We start from the raw sequence: 17,943 nt of genomic DNA, 5'->3' as shown, positions 1-17,943 counted from the left end.
GGATATCTCTCAAAACCCAGGTCTTTACTACATACCTATATGTCTTTTCCCTTTGTTCGGATTCTTGCTTTTCCACTTCTAACCTTATTTAAATTGCCACTCTTCATATCTTCCTTTTCACTTGTTCTTTCTATGGTTCTGTTGTCACCCCCACTCACAACTTGTTTTCTTCTTCCTATGCCCTTTTATGTGTCATTCTGTAGTACTAACTTTCTTCACAACCATGATATAGTGGACCTATGCAATCTTATTTTTAACCAGCACACTCTTCTGAAACAGCTCAATGTAGAATTACAAATGATCTTCAGGTTGCCCAATCTAAAGGTTACTTCTCTATTGTAATCTTTCTAGACTTGTCATCTGCATTTGATTCCATTGAAAATTCTCTTCTTATGTAAATTCTGTATTTCCTTCGTATTTGTAATAAAAGTATATCCTACTATTACTTATCTATCCCATTCTTCTGTATTTTATGATAATAAAACCTCACTCAAGGGCATCCCTTACTCATGTAATCATTTTAACACCAAAACCTAGCCGTACTTTTCTCTTTACTAATACTTAAAATCAGTGTCAGACTGGGGTGTCCATGTCCCACAGGGGCTACAACATGAAGGGCCCTCCATGCCATACCACAGGGACCAGACCTAGGTCAGTGTTTTTTCCCCATATACTGCTTGGGGATAAACCAATCCCTACAATATTGCTCATATACCTTGGGCTTCGCCCTTTTGATTTAAGTTTCAGTTCTCAATGGCATCGCTTGTAGTACTAATTTGTTGGAAATGTTAGGGTCCACTGATCTTACTAAAATTTCATCTTATTAGTCACTACAAGCAAAAACTGACCCCTTTACAATAGTCTGTAAAAAATGTTATTTATAAAAATAAATGTTATTTTGCTACTTCTCTGTAAAACCAGATCAATATAATAATTAGGGTAGGTTTTGTGGTGTGTTTCTTTCTTATGGTCCATATTTTTCCACTATCATGATCCTCTGCCTGCTCTACTTCTTTCAGTGTTAATCCTATTTACCATAAATGCTGCTTGTCACACATTAGATAATGTCCTTAACCTCCATCAGTCTAGCCTTAGAGAAAACTTTATCTTGGACACTCTGGGTCTTTCTTTATCTCTTATATGCAGCCTTTTAGAATTTATGACATCTGCTACTTCAGTGGGTGTATCCTGGTTTTCTATATTTGCAGAAAAAATCTAATTGTTTGTTTTGATATTTATTTGTATATTTTAACTTTATTAAACAATAATGTTGGATTAATATCAGTTTCCTTATTACATGTATAATCCCCCTTTACTTGCTTTATCTCTATTAAAAGGAACTGACACATGTTTTTTATGTCAGGCATCTCATTATATACTTACAACATAATAAACAGAAACCATAAGGTGCAGTATGTAAAATTAGTAGACATTATTTGTCTGTACATTTAAATACAGGTATGGGATCTGTTATCCGTAAACCTGTTATCCAGAAAATGACAAATTACGAAATTAACATCTCCCATACACTCCATTATAATCAAATAATCCAAATTTTTAAAAATGATTCCCTTTTTCTCTGCAATAGTAAAACAGTACTGTATCCAAACTAAGATATAAGTAATACTTTTTGGAAGCAGAACCAGCCTATTGGGTTTATTAAATGTCTACATGATTTTATAGTAGGGTTAACTACCGGGTGTCAGTGTCCCACAGGGGCTACAACATGAAGGGCCCTCCACGCCATAGCACAGGGAAGATCCAAATAATGAAAAGATCCGTTATTCAAAAAAACCCAGGTCCTGAGCATTCTGGATAACAGGTCCCATACCTGTATAATGTGCTCCTACTCTACACAGGTAACATCTCTGTTTTGTTAATGTAAGGTTTTTAAGCAGGCTGCTTGGCTAAGAACTGCCATGCAGAGACATAGAAGGCTTTACTGCCTACTAGTAAGTTTAATATGCAAAGCTTTTGGTGTTTAAAGTTGTTGAATCACATTTGTAATTTATGTTCATTTAATTTATGTTCATGTTTCATGTAACACTGTGACCTGACTGATTCCAGACCCCTGGCTATTTACAACCTACTCTAATTCATTTTATTTTCTCTACAATTGATCTCTATCTAGCTGTAACTTCCTAATTTATTGCCATTGAATATGATCTTACAGTATATCTGCTGTGCCTTTCCAGCTTTCATTTGTACTTTGCCTGACGAAGGGGTCTTGGTGCTCCGAATACTTGCAATGGATTTTTATAGTCATTCAATATAGGTATCACTTCTTCAATACTTTTTGTATTTGTTTTTGGTTTTTTATTTGTTACTGATATGTGTTTGAATGTTATTCCATTTCAGATTACAATTTCTGGTGTAGAGGACAAATGGGTCTTTGGCCCCTCTATAAAACAACTACATTGTAGATATGATGAAAAGTAGTACTGTTTTAACCAGCTAGTGGTAGTCAGCAAGGATTTATTGCAGAGCACTAGTATAAATGTGTCACAATGTCTAAGAAATGCTATTATACGTCCACCTATTATATTGTTTGAGGGACTTAATATGTATATACTTGAAACAGAGAATTTACACCGGTTTGATGTAGTCCCCTGTGAAACGCAAGTATGTGTAGACTGGTTTTTGTATGGGACCGAAGATGACTACATGCTCTGTGGGTTGTGTGGATGTTACCTCAGATACAGGAATGCCAGGTAGTTACCTGGTTGCACCAAACCCTCATAGTAATAGTCATAGCAAGGATTCCCCCAATTGGACAGGGTTTTGTACCAACCCTCTGCTTCTGTTGGGGAAGGCTACAGTGAACAATAGATGCAGTTTAAGTCAGTTGTTTATTTTATTCTGTGTAGGAAGCCAAGATTTCCACCTTGAATAAATATTTTGTAATAATCGTGCCATGCTGGGGTGTTGAGCATGAGCAAAGTGTTCATTTCATTAAGGGAATTCAGGAAGCATAACAAATACTGATTTACAAACATAAGTGCCAATAACAACCAATAAGCAATTACAGTATAATTGACCTGTTAGTTTATCACCAATATACCACATCAATTTGGCTAGGTTAGAGAAATATATTTATTGTATTAAGCACTGCATAGCATCACTGTAGAAGAAAAAATAACAACCATTTATTTAACAACATTTTGATGCATTTTGTGCAATTGTTGGATTTATAGCTCACAACAGTCACTGATCAAGCCCAAAATGGCACTATTTGGGATGCACCAAAAAAAGGATTTGGCCGAATCCTTCTGCCTGTCTGAACTGAATCCTAATTTGCAAATGCAAATTAGTGGCGGGAGGGAAATCACGTGACTTTTTGTCACAAAACAAGTAAAAATTGTTTTCCCCTTCCCACCCCTAATTTGCATATGCATATTCAGTTTGGTGTTCGGCTGAATCTTTTGCAAAGGATTCGGGGGGTTCGGCCGAATCCAAAATAGTGGATTCGGTGCATCCCTAGGCACTATACAGGCAAGTAATAAAATATGTTTAATAAAGCGAGATGCTGTTATTACAGTTACTGAATACGCTGCAAATGACTGCATGCTGGATGTGGCACAGATCCATTTCATTTTCCCATTCACATCCATAATAAAAAAATGAAGAACGGTCAACAGACATTAGGCCTCACAGGGCAGGGTACAAAGAAAAAAAATGGTCAGATGTTTTTTACAGGTTTGCACCCTGCCCTGCACTTTGCAGAAACACCTCAGATTTTTTTGTGCTGCAAAGATTCATCATACCAAAAATCACATGTCAAAACGTTGGGCTTGCAAGGACCTCCTTAGCAAACGTAGTCTGGATTAATCAGATCAATCAATTCATTTTAGGCACAATCAAATTATATAGACTAAAAATAATAGGTTGCAATTTAGAAATCCTTAATATATTTTTCTTTGCTTAAAATAGGGTTTCCTTTTTTGTACTACAGGTATGGACCTGTTATCCAGAATGCTTGGGACCTGGGGTTTTCCGGATAACGGATCTTTCCATAATTTGGATCTTCATACCTTAAATTTACTAGTATATCATTTAAACATTACCGTAAATAACCCCAATAGGCTGGTTTTGCTTCCTATAAGAATTCATTATATCTTAGTAATTATATCAAGTACAAGCTACTGTTTTATTATTACAGAGAAAAAGGAAATCATTTTTAAAAATTTGTATTATTTGGGTAAAATGGAGTCTAAGGGAGATGGCCTTTCCGTAACTCAGAGCTTTCTGGATAATGGGTTTCTGGATAACGGATCCGATACCTGTACTAGAAAAAAGTTAGCGTTGAGGTAGAGTTGGTGGGCTGAATATGTATTTGCTGGCAGTATCATACATTTTGCTTTAAATATTTAGGGGCCCATTTACTTAGCTCGAGTGAAGGAATAGAGGAAAAATAGTTCGAATTTCGAATGTTTTTTTTGGATACTTTGACCATCAAATGGGCTACTTCGACCATCGACTACGACCTTCGACTTCGAATCGAACGATTCAAACTAAAAATCGTTTGACTATTCGACCATTTGATAGTCGAAGTACTGTCTCTTTAAAAAATTCTTCGACCCCCTAGTTCGCCACCTAAAACCTACCGAGGCCAATGTTAGCCTATGGGGAAGGTCCCCATAGGCTTCCTAACAATTTTCTGATCGAAGGAATATCGTTCGATTCGAAGGATTTAATCGTTCGATCAAACGATTATTCCTTCGATAGTTCGATCATAGGAATATCGCTAAATCCTTCGACTTCGATATTCGAAGTCGAAGGATTTTACTTCGACAGTCGAATATCGAGGGTTAATTAACCCTCGATATTCGACCATAGGTAAATGTGCCCCTAAATGGTCAATTTGAGTCACTTAAAAACAACAACAATATATTTTTATGTTGCTGAGAAGTTCTTAATTTTCCAGTATTTACAAATGAAAATAGTCTAGTCAGCAAGCATACAGGACCATGAATATGTGTTCAATAGAGTTCTTTGTAAGTCTGTACAAGGGGGAAGCAATATGTTACACGGACATATTAATACATACTGTATAAATTATATATTGCACATTCTCATAAATATTAGAAAGGGAACTGATTGGAAACATTAGGCCAATGCAGAATTCTAAAGCAATTTTTTTTTCACCTAAAAGTGTTTGTGTTTACAGACATGCAAAATCCATTATAATCTATGGCAAAATGTTAGCAAGTTTTCCAGCATTCTATATTGATTTGAATAGGGTTTTTGCATCAGAGTAAGGTGGGGGTTTTTTTTGGTTTTTTTTTTGCTAATAATACTAAATCGTGAAAAACACTTCCTTCCAGCTGGTGTGTAGATGTAGAATAGATAATATTTACATATTATTCATTTTCCTAAAATAAAGCACTGTCCTGCTATTTAACCAAACTTTATAACTTTTGTGTCAGATTAACTCATCCGTTATCTGCAGTGATCTTACAGACATATCTGGTGTAAATGCTTATTGCCCATTTTCTGCAGTGATCTTACAGGCATGTCTAGGGTTTACCTATACCTCCCACTTTTCCTGTCTTTCACAGGACAGTCCCGAATTTGACAGCTCAACCTGCAGTCCCAGATTGTTATTAAAATGTCCCAACTTTCACTTTGATCTTCTGCACTGGACAGCAAGAAAAAGATACAACGTTTCTAAAACATAATTGGGTTATATGTGGCAGGTGCACTTAGATACTTTTGTTACAATTTAAGATAAGCACAGAAGCAAACTTAACAATTTAAGATAAGCAGGTCTCTTGGGGAAACTGTGACTTGCAACTTAAGGGCAGAGACACAAGTAGAGATTCAGTCGCCCGGCGACAAATTCTCTTTTCTTCGGGTGACTAATCTCCCCAAACTGCCTTCCTGCAGGCTAGAATCGAAATCGCTGGCGGGATGGCACTCGGAGCGGTTCATTTTCCAAAGTTGCCTCACAAGGAAACTGCGGGCAACGTCGGAAAACGAAGCGAGCCGAGTGCCATTCCGCTGGCGATTTAGATTCTAGCCGGCAGGAAGGCATTGCGTGGAAATTAGTCGCCCAAAGAAGAATCGATTTGTCGCTGGGCGACTAATCTTCCCAAATCTCCACGTGTGTCGCTGCCCTAAAGGGCAATTCACCTTCATTAGCAAAACTGTAATAACACATAAAATCTACAGAAATGTTTTTAAACTTTCATAACCTACCAAATTTTGTAAAATTAACATGGTAATTAGGGTGTGTGGCTCCATGCAGCAAATCTTTTTTTCCCTCTTTCTGTTTCCAAAATGTTTGGAGATATGTTTATACCATTTTCATCCATTTTCTGTAGCATGTATGGGATTAATGCAATTCTTGGATTCCATTGCCTGCTAGCATATCTTGATCTTGATCTTACTAAATTATCAGCTCTAACGTTTTCATTAGACAACTGCATTGTGGAATTGGGGAATAAGTTGCCCTATTAAATAAAGTTGGCTTTTCAACAGACACTAGAAATCTTTTGGAAATCTAAAAAATGTGTGCTTAATGTGGGTATTATCTGTTTTTCTGTAAAGGTGGCCATAGACGAAAAGATCCGCTCGTTTGGCGACATCGCCAAACGAGCCGATCTTTCCCCGATATGCCATGGCTATATCGGGGGTAATCTGAACGATCGGCCCTACGGCCGAACGATCAGATTACGATGAGAGCGCAATGGGCTCCGCCGGACAAAAAAATTTAGTTTCTGACTCTCCGCACACAATCTGAAAATCGTACGAATCCTCGATTCGTACGATAGGATCTTTGCGTCTATGGCCACCTTAACAGATAATACTCCTTATAGAGAAAGAGTTAACACACTTGATATGATGAGTTATCTGCTATCGTTTAGACTAACGCTATCATTCTCTTTTTTCATGTCATAACCACTCAGTAAAGTAAAACTAATTTCAGACATCTGTATATTGCCCTTAGTAGCTGCAATCCCAGTTGTTGTACTGCTGTGGGTTGGGCTTGTTTGAGACTGGGGAGGCTGCTCTGGGCAGCAATAAACTTGCTTTTTAAAATGCTGCCTAAAGCTCCTGCTAAGCCAATAAAGTGCAAAGGGGTTGACACAAGAATTGCTAAAAGCCAAAATCCGTGCAAAAATCGTGGCTGACAGGTGAAGCATGGATGAATTCACTGCTGAGTGATATGTAAAGGATCGGTACAAGTAGAGAATATGGTTAGGAAGCCAGCAAAATGCAAAGAGAGCCACCAACACAAGCACAGTCTTTGCCACTCTTTTTCGCGATTCAATCTAGGAAGAAAGAGAGAAAAATCAGGTATTTCTAAATTAGGAGGAAACTTCTCATGTCTAATATAAGCCTGATTTCCCATAACTGAGTGAATTTCCAACAGATGCACCAACTCCTGGCTAGAAGCTTACTTATCTTTTTACTTTTGGTGTGTTCTGGCTCTTCTTTGCTCAGTTTTACACTCCTGTCACAATGAGTTATAGCCCTGAGCAAAGAAGTATCAAGAGATGCCTCCTGCATCAGTAAATTAAGCTTCTGGTATTCGGTCTGGCAAGACACTCTTGTTGCAAACTCATGATATTAGCAATGTGCCTGTCTTTATCACGTTCCCCCCACATTTCAATAATCCTTGTTTAAAACAAAAATGTGACTGTGAATCTAGGCAACAAAACAATAGAAGTGAATCCTAATGAAACTGTCCCCATAAAACTGACTTCAAAATTATTGAACCCCTTTTAGATTAATCCTGGTAAAGTTGATTTAGGGGGTTATTTATCAAAGTCCGAATTTATCTCAATATCAAATCCACTCTGATTTTTTACGCTTATTTATTATTACATTTTGCTGAAAATTTGCTTTGCGGTAAAATAGATCACGATTCCTTCAGATTTTTTGATACGATTTTCACAATTTTTGGGGTATTACATCAAAAAATCATTCGGAATTCTCCCATTGACTTATATGCAACCTCGACAGGTCTGAGATGCCGGATTTTCAGATTCTGACTTTTCCTTGGGGTTTAATAAATTCCGAAAAATTCGTGATTTTTTTAAAAGTCCGATTTTATTTAAAGAAAATCACAAATTTTTCGTGACTTTTGCATTCGGAGTTTAGTAAATAACCCCCTATGTGTGCAAAGAACATGTTTTTTCCAAATCTCCTGAAAATCTCCTGATTTATAAATCATTTCTCAACCTTTTTGATCATAAGTTAGTTTGCACCCCAACTATAACTCGTGTTGTTGCCGTTTGTTTTTTATCCAGTTATCAGCCGCGTATGAATGGAATGAGCATGACCAACCTGTTTACGGGCATGGGTGTGTTCTTCAGCTGGCATGTTGAACGTACTTCTGTATAGAGTTTTCGCTATAAGTATGTAATATGCCGAGATAATAGACAAGGGAATAATATAGAACACTAAGAAGCACATCAGCGAATGTGTCTCTTGCAGTAGCTTTTCAGAAACAGGATAAGGGGCACATGTTTTGAAGGACATATTCTTGTCAGGGCTGGTGAATTCATACAAATCCGAAAACACTGCCTCAGGGGCAGCAAGTAGCATGGAGATAATCCAAACACAAACAGCTTTGCCGCACGTCTTCAAAACAGCATCTGATGTCTGCAGTTCCAGTGGCTTCACAATTGCTTTATACCTGTGCACAAAATCAATGGGTTAATGTGAGTATTCACTTCTATAAAATACACAGAATGTGAAGGATAATGAGTATATTGATCAATAGTAAAAAATAACTCCACTGGGGCAGGGACTGATGAGAATTATGTATAATCTCTGTAAAGCCGATTTGGAATATGTTGGTGTTATAAAATAAAGTTATAATAATAATATAGAGTACTGAATGAACAATGACAATAGACAGATGCAGCAGCGGTGCTGAGAGAGAACAGTGTCTTTGTGCTCGGAGACAGAAAGATGGTTAACTCCTTCCGATCCCCACTCGAAAGCAAAGTGCATGTTGTAAGCATAGCAGGGAAGAGGGCTCATTTACAATTATATATGATAAATCATGTGCTCTTGCTTATAGCAACTAATCTATAAGTAGTTTTGATTAGTTACTACTAGTACCGTATATACCCGAGTATAAGCCGAGTTTTTTCAGCATCCAAAATGTGCTGAAAAAGTCTACCTCGGCTTATACTCGGGTCAGGGGTACCGGACCCAAGTAGCTGAGATTGCAGTCACTTTTAATCATTCCTATACCAACAGTTCACTTGGGGAGAGACTGCAATATCCCACAATGCCCTCTGTTGGTTATATGAAAGAATAACAGTGCGCCCTCTGTTGGTTATATGAAAGAATAACAGTGACTGCAATATCGCACAGCGCCCTCTGTTGGTTATATGAAAGAATAACAGTGACTGCAATATCGCACAGCGCCATCTGTTGGTTATATGAAAGAATAACAGTGACTGCAATATCACACAGCGCCATCTGTTGGTTATATGAAAGAATAACAGTGACTGCAATATCACACAGCACCCTCTGTTGGTTATATGAAAGAATAACAGTGACTGCAATATCACACAGCACCCTCTGTTGGTTATATGAAAGAATAACAGTGACTGCAATATCACACAGCGCCCTCTGTTGGTTATATGAAAGAATAACAGTGACTGCAATATCACACAGCACCCTCTGTTGGTTATATGAAAGAATAACAGTGACTGCAATATCACACAGCGCCCTCTGTTGGTTATACGAAAGATTAACAGTGATGGCAATATCACACAGCACCCTCTGCACATGGTAGTGGGACAGTGGGACAATGCACACAGTAATCCGTTTGGCAATTCTCTGTCACCATCAACTTTGCAAAGAAGTCCGGTTGATCGCTGGGGGGGTCGCTTTGGCAGAATGTGCGCTGCTGGGAGACAGGGCTGTAGTTGTGTCTAGGCTTATACTAGAGTCAATAAATTAGGTAACTCGGCTTATACTCGGGTCGGCTTATACTCGAGTATATACGGGAGTAAAAATAAAGTAAATAAAATAAAAGATCTTACTGGTTGCTATGTGTAATTGTAAATTAGCCCGAACCCTTTTTTGAAACTGCATACAAAACCAAGCTGAAACCGTCCGAAATCAAGATCTGATCCTAGAGGGAGGTGCTCTAATCAAAAAAGGAAAATTATGAAAATAATTAACAAGGCTATACACGCCGGTGCTGTTATTTTTCATTTAAGGCCACAAACTGTGTACAAATAAAGCTTTGTGTGTGTAGCTACTTCCAAAAGTTACCTTCAACCTCTAGAGTTAATTTATTCAGAAACTCATAAAGCACTCAATAATTATTTTTCAACAATTTCATGACATCCCTAAATACATTAAAGGGGTGGTTCACCTTCAAACAACTAGTTGTTTTCAGATGGATCACCAGAAATAAAGATTTTTTCCACGTACTTTCTATGTGTTACTGGTTTTTCTAATATTGAAGTGTAAAGTGTCATTTTACACCTTCTGAAGCAGCTCTGAGAGGGGGGGGGGCGACCCTGTAAACTTTGAAACTCTGAGTTTCATTACAGGCAGCTGTTGGAATTTATACAATAGTTGCTAATATTCCAAAAGATGCTGCTGAGAAATGTATCAACTCAAAATTGTTTAAAGTCTGCACCTGAAATACTGAGCTGCCAGACTCAAACACCAGAGACAAGAACATTCAACTTTAAACTAAGATTTTGGTAAAATAGTAAAAAAGAAATAAAAAAATCTTTATTTCTGGGGAACAACTGAATTAAAAAAAGTGTTTGGAAGGTGAACAACACCTTTAAGGAGGTTATTTACTAAAATCCAAATTTTTCTCATTATTTAATTAAAAAAAAGTCTGCCCAAACTTATTTATCATTAAAAAAAACTCAACAGAATTAGTTAGGAAAAAAACTCAAAAAATTCGAGTTTTGTGGAAAAAAAACTATTTTATGCCTGAAACACTAACATTTTTGTGATATTTCTCTAAACCCATAATTTTTTTAGATTTTTGGACAAAACTCAGGACAGACCATGATATCTTCAAATTCGAAATGGGACATTTGGCATTGACTTTTACAGGACTTTGACAGGTTGATAGAGTATTTTCGCTTTTGGATTTTTAGCAGCCTCGGGGTATAATAAATCTCAGAAAAAAAAATTTGCACTAAAATTTCAAGCTATCTACTTAAAAAAACATTTTTTTTTTATTCTGACTTTAATAAATAACCCCCTAAATCTCAGAAGTCTAAGAATCTGTTAGGGGCAGATATGCTAAGCTCGAGTGAATAGTTTGAATGCAAAAATATTCGAATTTTGAAGTATTTTTTTTGGTACTTCGACCATCAAACTGGTCAAATCGAATGATTCGAACGATTCAAAGTAAAAATCGTTCGACTATTCGATAATCGAAGTACTGTCTCTTTAAAAAAAACTTAGACTTCATACTTCGCCACATTAAAGCTACCGAAGTACAATGTTAGTCTATGGGGACCTTCCAGAGCACTTTTCTAAGTTTTTTTTTGATCGAATAAAAATCATTCGATCGATCGCTTAAAATCATTACAATCGTTCGATTCTAAGGATTTTATCATTCGATCGAACGATTTTTATTCGATCGTTCGATCAAATGTTTTGCGCTAAAATCCTCAAATAAGAAGGATATTACTTTGAGGGTTTTTTAACCCTCAAAATTCGACTCTTGATAAATCTGCCCCTTAGTGTTAGAATACAACACTATTCTCATATATCATTAACAATTTTATACTGAATTAAACGCAGTATGCTCACTACAAAATACCTTAAGGACAGTGTAGTACACATGAATAGTTTTTTTTAACCCCACATTATATAAATCAACAATTAACGTATACAAAGATTTCCAATATTTTCCTATATATCCCCCCTGCTACACTCGTGTATAAACTGACATGTATGCTGTGTAAGAGACTGCCCCATGGCTTTACGCAGATGTCAAATAAAGCTTTATGTAAGGTTGGGACCCTCCTTGTAAAATGTGTTAATTTAATAGAGGGACACAGTCTACATTTATTCAGGTGACTAATTTCAGGTACTTAATATTAAACCCAGATTAGTGCAGTTTGGTGATTTGCCTGTAGGGAGCAGTCCTGAAACTCCACCACTGGAGCAGAGACCTCCCTTGCTATCTTTGGTCCAGGCATTTCTTTACATCAGTCTTATGCCAGTGGACTGGCTTGTTTGTTACAGCATGTGGTTCCAGTTCCCAGCTATCTGCACCCTTCTTGGTACAGTAACTGAAGTGCATTGACTACCTTGCCCATAGAGTTTAGAAAGGATAAAATACTACTTTTTAATGTATTAATGGGGACCTGTCGCAAAAATGAAATTATAATATAAGATTCCTCACACTGAAGTAAGAAACTTTCTAAATACAATCAATTAAATATTCTGCAGTGTTTCTGAAATAATTAAGCTTATATTCTCTATTCCTCTCTCGGCATCTGTTTCTCTTCATTTTGTCCTCATGCAGCAGTTGGGTGTCAGATGAATGATCCAATATATCTTATAGGGGGCTTCCTTTCCTAGCAGATGAATTAGAGTTCACTCAAATAATGATTCTAGTACAAAATCCAACAAAATAACTGCCATTTTCACAAATCCTGCATGTAGAGAGACATGATGTCTGGGGATTTTAATAGTGAGCTCTAATACATCTTCTAGGCAAAAGGAGCCTCCTATAAGATATATTGGATCATTCATCTGACACCCAACCCAACTCCTGAATGAAGACAGAGACAGATGCTGAGAGAGGAAAAGTGAAGATAAACTTGATTATAGACTTGATAGACTTGAGATGGTACAGAATTTATAATTCATTGTAGAAAGTTTCTTATTTCAGTATGCTGAAGCTAATATTACATTTTCTCGATAGTTCCCCTTTAGGGTCAGGCCACACGAGCAGGTTCGGGGAGATTAGTCGCCCAGCGACAAATCGCCTCTTCTTCGGGGCGACAATCTCCCCGAACTGCCTGCCCCCGCTGGCTAAAATGAAAATTGCCTGTGGCAATTCACACGCGGCACTTCATTTTCCAAAGTCGCCAGAAATTTCCTTGTGAGGCAACTTCAGACAACTTAGGAAAACGAAGAATTGCCACGGGCGATTTTCATTTTAGATAGCAGATAGCAGGGGAAAGGCAGTTTGGGGAGATTGTCGCCCCAAAGAAGAGGCGATTTGTCGCTGGGTGACTAATCTCCCCAAATCTGCTCGTGTGACCTGTCCCTTAAGTGAAACACAACATAGGAATGAATGGAGTGCATCTGACAACAGGTGTGGGATCTAAAATTTGAAACAGCATGCCTCAAGCCCACTAAAAACACTGAAAATGAAAAAAAAAAACAAAAGGATTGTTTTGCCTTCAATATTGATGTAAAAGGAACATTGTCTTTATTACAGATAAAAAAGATTAGGAAATAAGGCATTGTCTTATTTTTAAAGTTTCCATATTAGTACATGTCATACATTTCCAAAAGCAGAATAATGAGTCATTAATATTAAACATGATAATAACAAGTGTATTCCCTATAGAATATTCTCCCACCTGTCAGCACTGAGGACCGTCAAAGTGAAGACTGACACTCCAACCGAAGTCAGCTGTATGAAGGATAAAATCTTGCATCCCATTCTCCCAAACAGCCATGTATCTACCATGTAACGAGAAGCATCCACTGGAACACATGTCAACAGAAGCAGCAGGTCTCCAAAAGCAAGGCTGGTGATAAAAATATTAGGAACCGTCTGCATGGATTTGATTTTAAAAAATACTTTGATAAGTATGGTGTTCCCAAGGAGACCGACTGAAATGATCACGGCGTATGTGACAGAAATTGTTGCCAATACTTCAAGCCTGGGGGATAAATCTGCACTTTCTTCCTGGTACAAAGCATCGCTCCCATTTGAGAGTCGGAGATGAGCGGCGTTTCCTGTAGCAGATGACAATGTCTTGTTTAGGGTTAAATAACCTTCAGACATTTTTTTTTATGTAGATGTAATTCTCAAAATGTGTTCCTTTTAGCAACAAATGGATGTGCTGCTGCCTACCCGTAAGTCCTGCCTTACAGTCTCACGCATAGTTGTGGAGTTGTTCCCTCTATGCAAACTCCCTGCTTGCAGCTTCAAGGATCAATGCAGGGGAGGTGCTGAATATTTGTATTCACTTCGTTTGTATTCAAGTAAGAGAATCTTGGCAAATGTACTGTTTACATCATGCCTACACTACAGTAGATTTATCAAGGGTCGAATTTCGAGGGATTAAATCCCTCGAAATTCGACTGGGGAATAGAATTGAATAGGGAATTCGGGCGAATTTACACACTGGCGAATGGGCGAATATTCGCCCGGCGAATAGTCGAGCGATCGAATATTCGATCAAAGGATTTTCATTCGATCGAATGCCTTTTTATTCGATCTAAAACGTAGAAAAAAAAGCCTATGGGACTTTCCCATAGGCTTTTAAAGCAATTCGGTAGGTTTAATCTGGCGAAGTAGGCAGTCGAATGATTTTTAAAAGAGACAGTACTTCAACTATCGAATGGGCGAATAGTCAAACCCTTTTTTCACTCGATCTATTCGAATCATTCTACTCAGGCGATTTTACGCCAATTCGATAGTCGAGGAGCACAAAAACTCCTCGAAATTCGAGTTTTTTTCCCTCTATTCCGAGCTTAGTAAATGTGCCCCTACGTCTTTATTTCAGGGTGTTGGTCAATACATCATATTGTCCTGATTTAACAAATCAGCAGAATACTTTATCTTTGTGTGACTACAAACTATACATTTTTATTTACTAAAACCATTGATCAATTTTTATTACTAGGGGAGAGGATGAATGCATTTTATGTAACTGTTTAGTGTGCTTGTTAATGTATATTAACAAATTATTGAAATATTGCAGGTGTTATCCATATAAATTACATTAGTGAAAGAAACTGCATATCACCATAATTATAATACAAAAAAAAACACATATTTGTATCATTACCAAATACTGGTTTAAAATCGGTTATCTGGAAACCTGATATCCAGAAAGCTCCGAATTGCAGGCCGTCTCCCACAGACTCCACTATAATCAAATAATCGATATTTTTAAAAATGAATTCTATCTTTTTTTATGTAATAATAAAACAGTAGCTTGTACTTGATCCAAACCAAGATATAATTAATCCTTATTGGAAGCAAAACCAGCCTTTTGGGTTTATTTAATGTTTACATAATGTTCTAGTAGACTTACGGTATGGAAAGATCCATTATCCGGAAAAAACAGCAGGTCCCGAGGATTCAGGATAATATGTCAACATTTTAAAGAATCGATGTATTTGTTATACTGGTATAGGATATGTTATTGTTATCCACAAAGCTTCAAATTATGGGACTCCATAGACTCCATTTTAATAAAATAATTTTAATTTTTAAAAATGATTTCCTTTTTCTCTGTAATAAAACAGTACTTAGTACTTGATCCCAACTAAGATATAATTAATGCATTTTGCAGGCAAAACAATCTTTTTTTTAGTAGACTATGGGGCAGATTTACATAGGGTCAAATATCAAAAGGTAATTAACCCTCAATATTCGACTTCATTTCAATGATTTTTCTTCGACCTTCCCCATAGGCTAACATGGCACCTCGGTAGGTTTTAGGTGGCGAAGTAGGGGGTCGAAGTTTTTTTTAAAGAGACAGTACTTCGACTATCGAATGGTCGAATAGTAGAGCGATTTTTAGTTCGAATCGTTCGATTAGAAGTCGAAGTTGTAGTCGAAGGTCGAAGTAGCCAAAAAAATCATTCGAAATTCAAAGTTTTTTTTATTCTATTCCTTCATTGGAGCTAAGTAAATGGGCCCCTTAAAGTATGCACCCTTATCCAGAAAACCCTAGGTCCTGAACATTCTAAATAACAGGTCCCTTATCTGTACTTTTGTCTGTGAAGCTTTGAGAAAAAATGATTTTGTAGTACCACACAATATACTTTCAAACTTTGGCCTCACTACCTCCACAGAAGTCATTATTATATGCATGTAATTATTATCGGCATGCAGAATGATAATAAGTATTTCGCTGACCATGCAATTTACAGCCATTTTGTAAGTAGTCTTAACTTTATGGGGGAAATTCACTAACAGGCGAAAATTCGCCAGCGACTGCTTCGCCAGGCACAACTTCGCACAGAGAACGCAAATTCATTAAGTTGCGAAGTTTCATCAACGGCACCCAACGCTTGCAAAGTTGCGCTAGCATTACTACACCAGGCATAGTGAAGTTACACTAGCGTTAGATAATTTGCATACGGCGGGAAGTTACATTTCAATGGACGTATATGTTGCAGCAAATACATTACACTACACAAGCCCAGGGAACCTTAATAAAAGAAAATAGAGTTGTTATATTGCCCTACACATAAGCCCACAGTATAGTTTATGTGCCATATGTTAGCAAATGTAGGGGGGGATGAGGGTACCCAAAAAAAAATTACGATCTTTTTCAGCCTATCACCCTGTAAAACGGAAAAGACGCCAGCGTTTTTTGGGGCTTGGAAAAAATTTCAACTTGTTTGGACCAAGTTCTATCTACTCTATTGCACTTCGCCTGGTCTTAGGTGACGAAGGCAAGTCTGGTGATAGAGGTAACGTTCAGTAAAATCAAAAATTTTGTGAATTTGCGTAGTAACGCTCTTTCGCCAGAGCGAAATTTCGCCTGGTGTTAAGAGTGCGAAGTTGCGCCAGAGTCTATCGCCTTCGCCAGCGTGATTACGCCAGCGCCCGTTAGTAAATCGACAAATTCCCGAAATGACGTCACACTGGCGAATTTTCACCAGCGTTAGCCACTTCGCCCTTTAGTAAATTTGCCCCTATATGTTTTCTGCATCTCGTTTGGTACCTGGTTGATAGCATCCCTCTTGCCGTAACAACCATGCAGCAGTTTGCAAGGGTTAAAAACATTGAATATAAAGGGGCAGATTTATCAAAGGTCAAGGTGAATTTTCAAATGAAAAAAAATCGAATTTCGAGCTATTTTTTGTGTACTTCGACTAAGGTATAGTCCAAATTCGATTCGAATTTGAAAAAAATGTAAAAAACTGTACTGCCTCTTTAAAAATTCGAATTCGATCATTCGCCATCTAAAACCTGACGAATTGCTGTTTTAGCCTATGGGGGACCTCCTAGAACCTATTTGGACCAAGTCCTATCTACTCTATTGCACTTCGCCTGGTCTTAGGTGACGAAGGCAAGTCTGGTGATAGAGGTAACGTTCAGTAAAATCAAAAATTTTGTGAATTTGCGTAGTAACGCTCTTTCGCCAGAGCGAAATTTCGCCTGGCGTTAAGAGTGCGAAGTTGCGCCAGAGTCTATCGCCTTCGCCAGCGTGATTACGCCAGCGCCTGTTAGTAAATCGACAATGTCCCAAAATGACGTCACACTGGCGAATTTTCACCAGCGTTAGCCACTTCGCCCTTTAGTAAATTTGCCCCTATATGTTTTCTGCATCTCATTTGGTACCTGGTTGATAGCATCCCTCTTGCCGTAACAACCATGCAGCAGTTTGCAAGGGTTAGAAACATTGAATATAAAGGGGCAGATTTATCAAAGGTCAAGGTGAATTTTCAAATGAAAAAAAATCTAATTTCGAGCTATTTTTTGTGTACTTCGACTAAGGTATAGTCCAAATTCGATTCGAATTTGAAAAAAATGTAAAAAAATGTACTGCCTCTTTAAAAATTCGAATTCGATCATTCGCCATCTAAAACCTGACGAATTGCTGTTTTAGCTTATGGGGGACCTCCTAGAAACTATTTGGAGTCAATTGGTGGACTTTTGGGGAAAAACTTTGAATTGAATTTGATCGAGTGTGCTATTCCTTCAATTCATACAATTCGAATACAGGTTTATTCGATTGAAAATGGACCTATTCGACCAAAAAAAACCTTTGACTTGATTTC

General features: G+C 37.5%; 1 protein-coding gene across 4 annotated transcripts in view; it reads right to left on the bottom strand.

Moving 5' to 3' along the window:
- Positions 1 to 6,689: 6,689 nt before the first annotated feature.
- Positions 6,690 to 17,943, bottom strand: part of brs3.S (bombesin like receptor 3 S homeolog) — a 32,166-nt gene continuing 20,912 nt past the window's right edge. For 3 of the 4 annotated variants that reach the window (XM_041575131.1, XM_041575130.1, XM_041575132.1), the window contains 3 exons: positions 13,551 to 13,932; positions 8,293 to 8,644; positions 6,690 to 7,274 (listed from right to left, as the gene is read on the bottom strand). In XM_041575131.1, the coding sequence (XP_041431065.1) occupies positions 6,849 to 7,274; positions 8,293 to 8,644; positions 13,551 to 13,932 (1,160 nt within the window). In that variant the 3' untranslated portion in view covers positions 6,690 to 6,848. Of the gene's footprint in view, positions 7,275 to 8,292; positions 8,645 to 13,550; positions 13,999 to 17,943 lie in introns of those variants that run through there. The other variant, XM_018233132.2, reaches the window with a different exon arrangement.

This window comes from Xenopus laevis, chromosome 8S, assembly GCF_017654675.1.
Source record: "Xenopus laevis strain J_2021 chromosome 8S, Xenopus_laevis_v10.1, whole genome shotgun sequence".
In the NCBI taxonomy this organism is placed as follows: Eukaryota; Metazoa; Chordata; class Amphibia; order Anura; family Pipidae; genus Xenopus; species Xenopus laevis.
The sequence above is the reverse complement of the archived record's forward strand: the minus strand, read 5'-3'. Positions and strand labels throughout refer to the sequence as shown.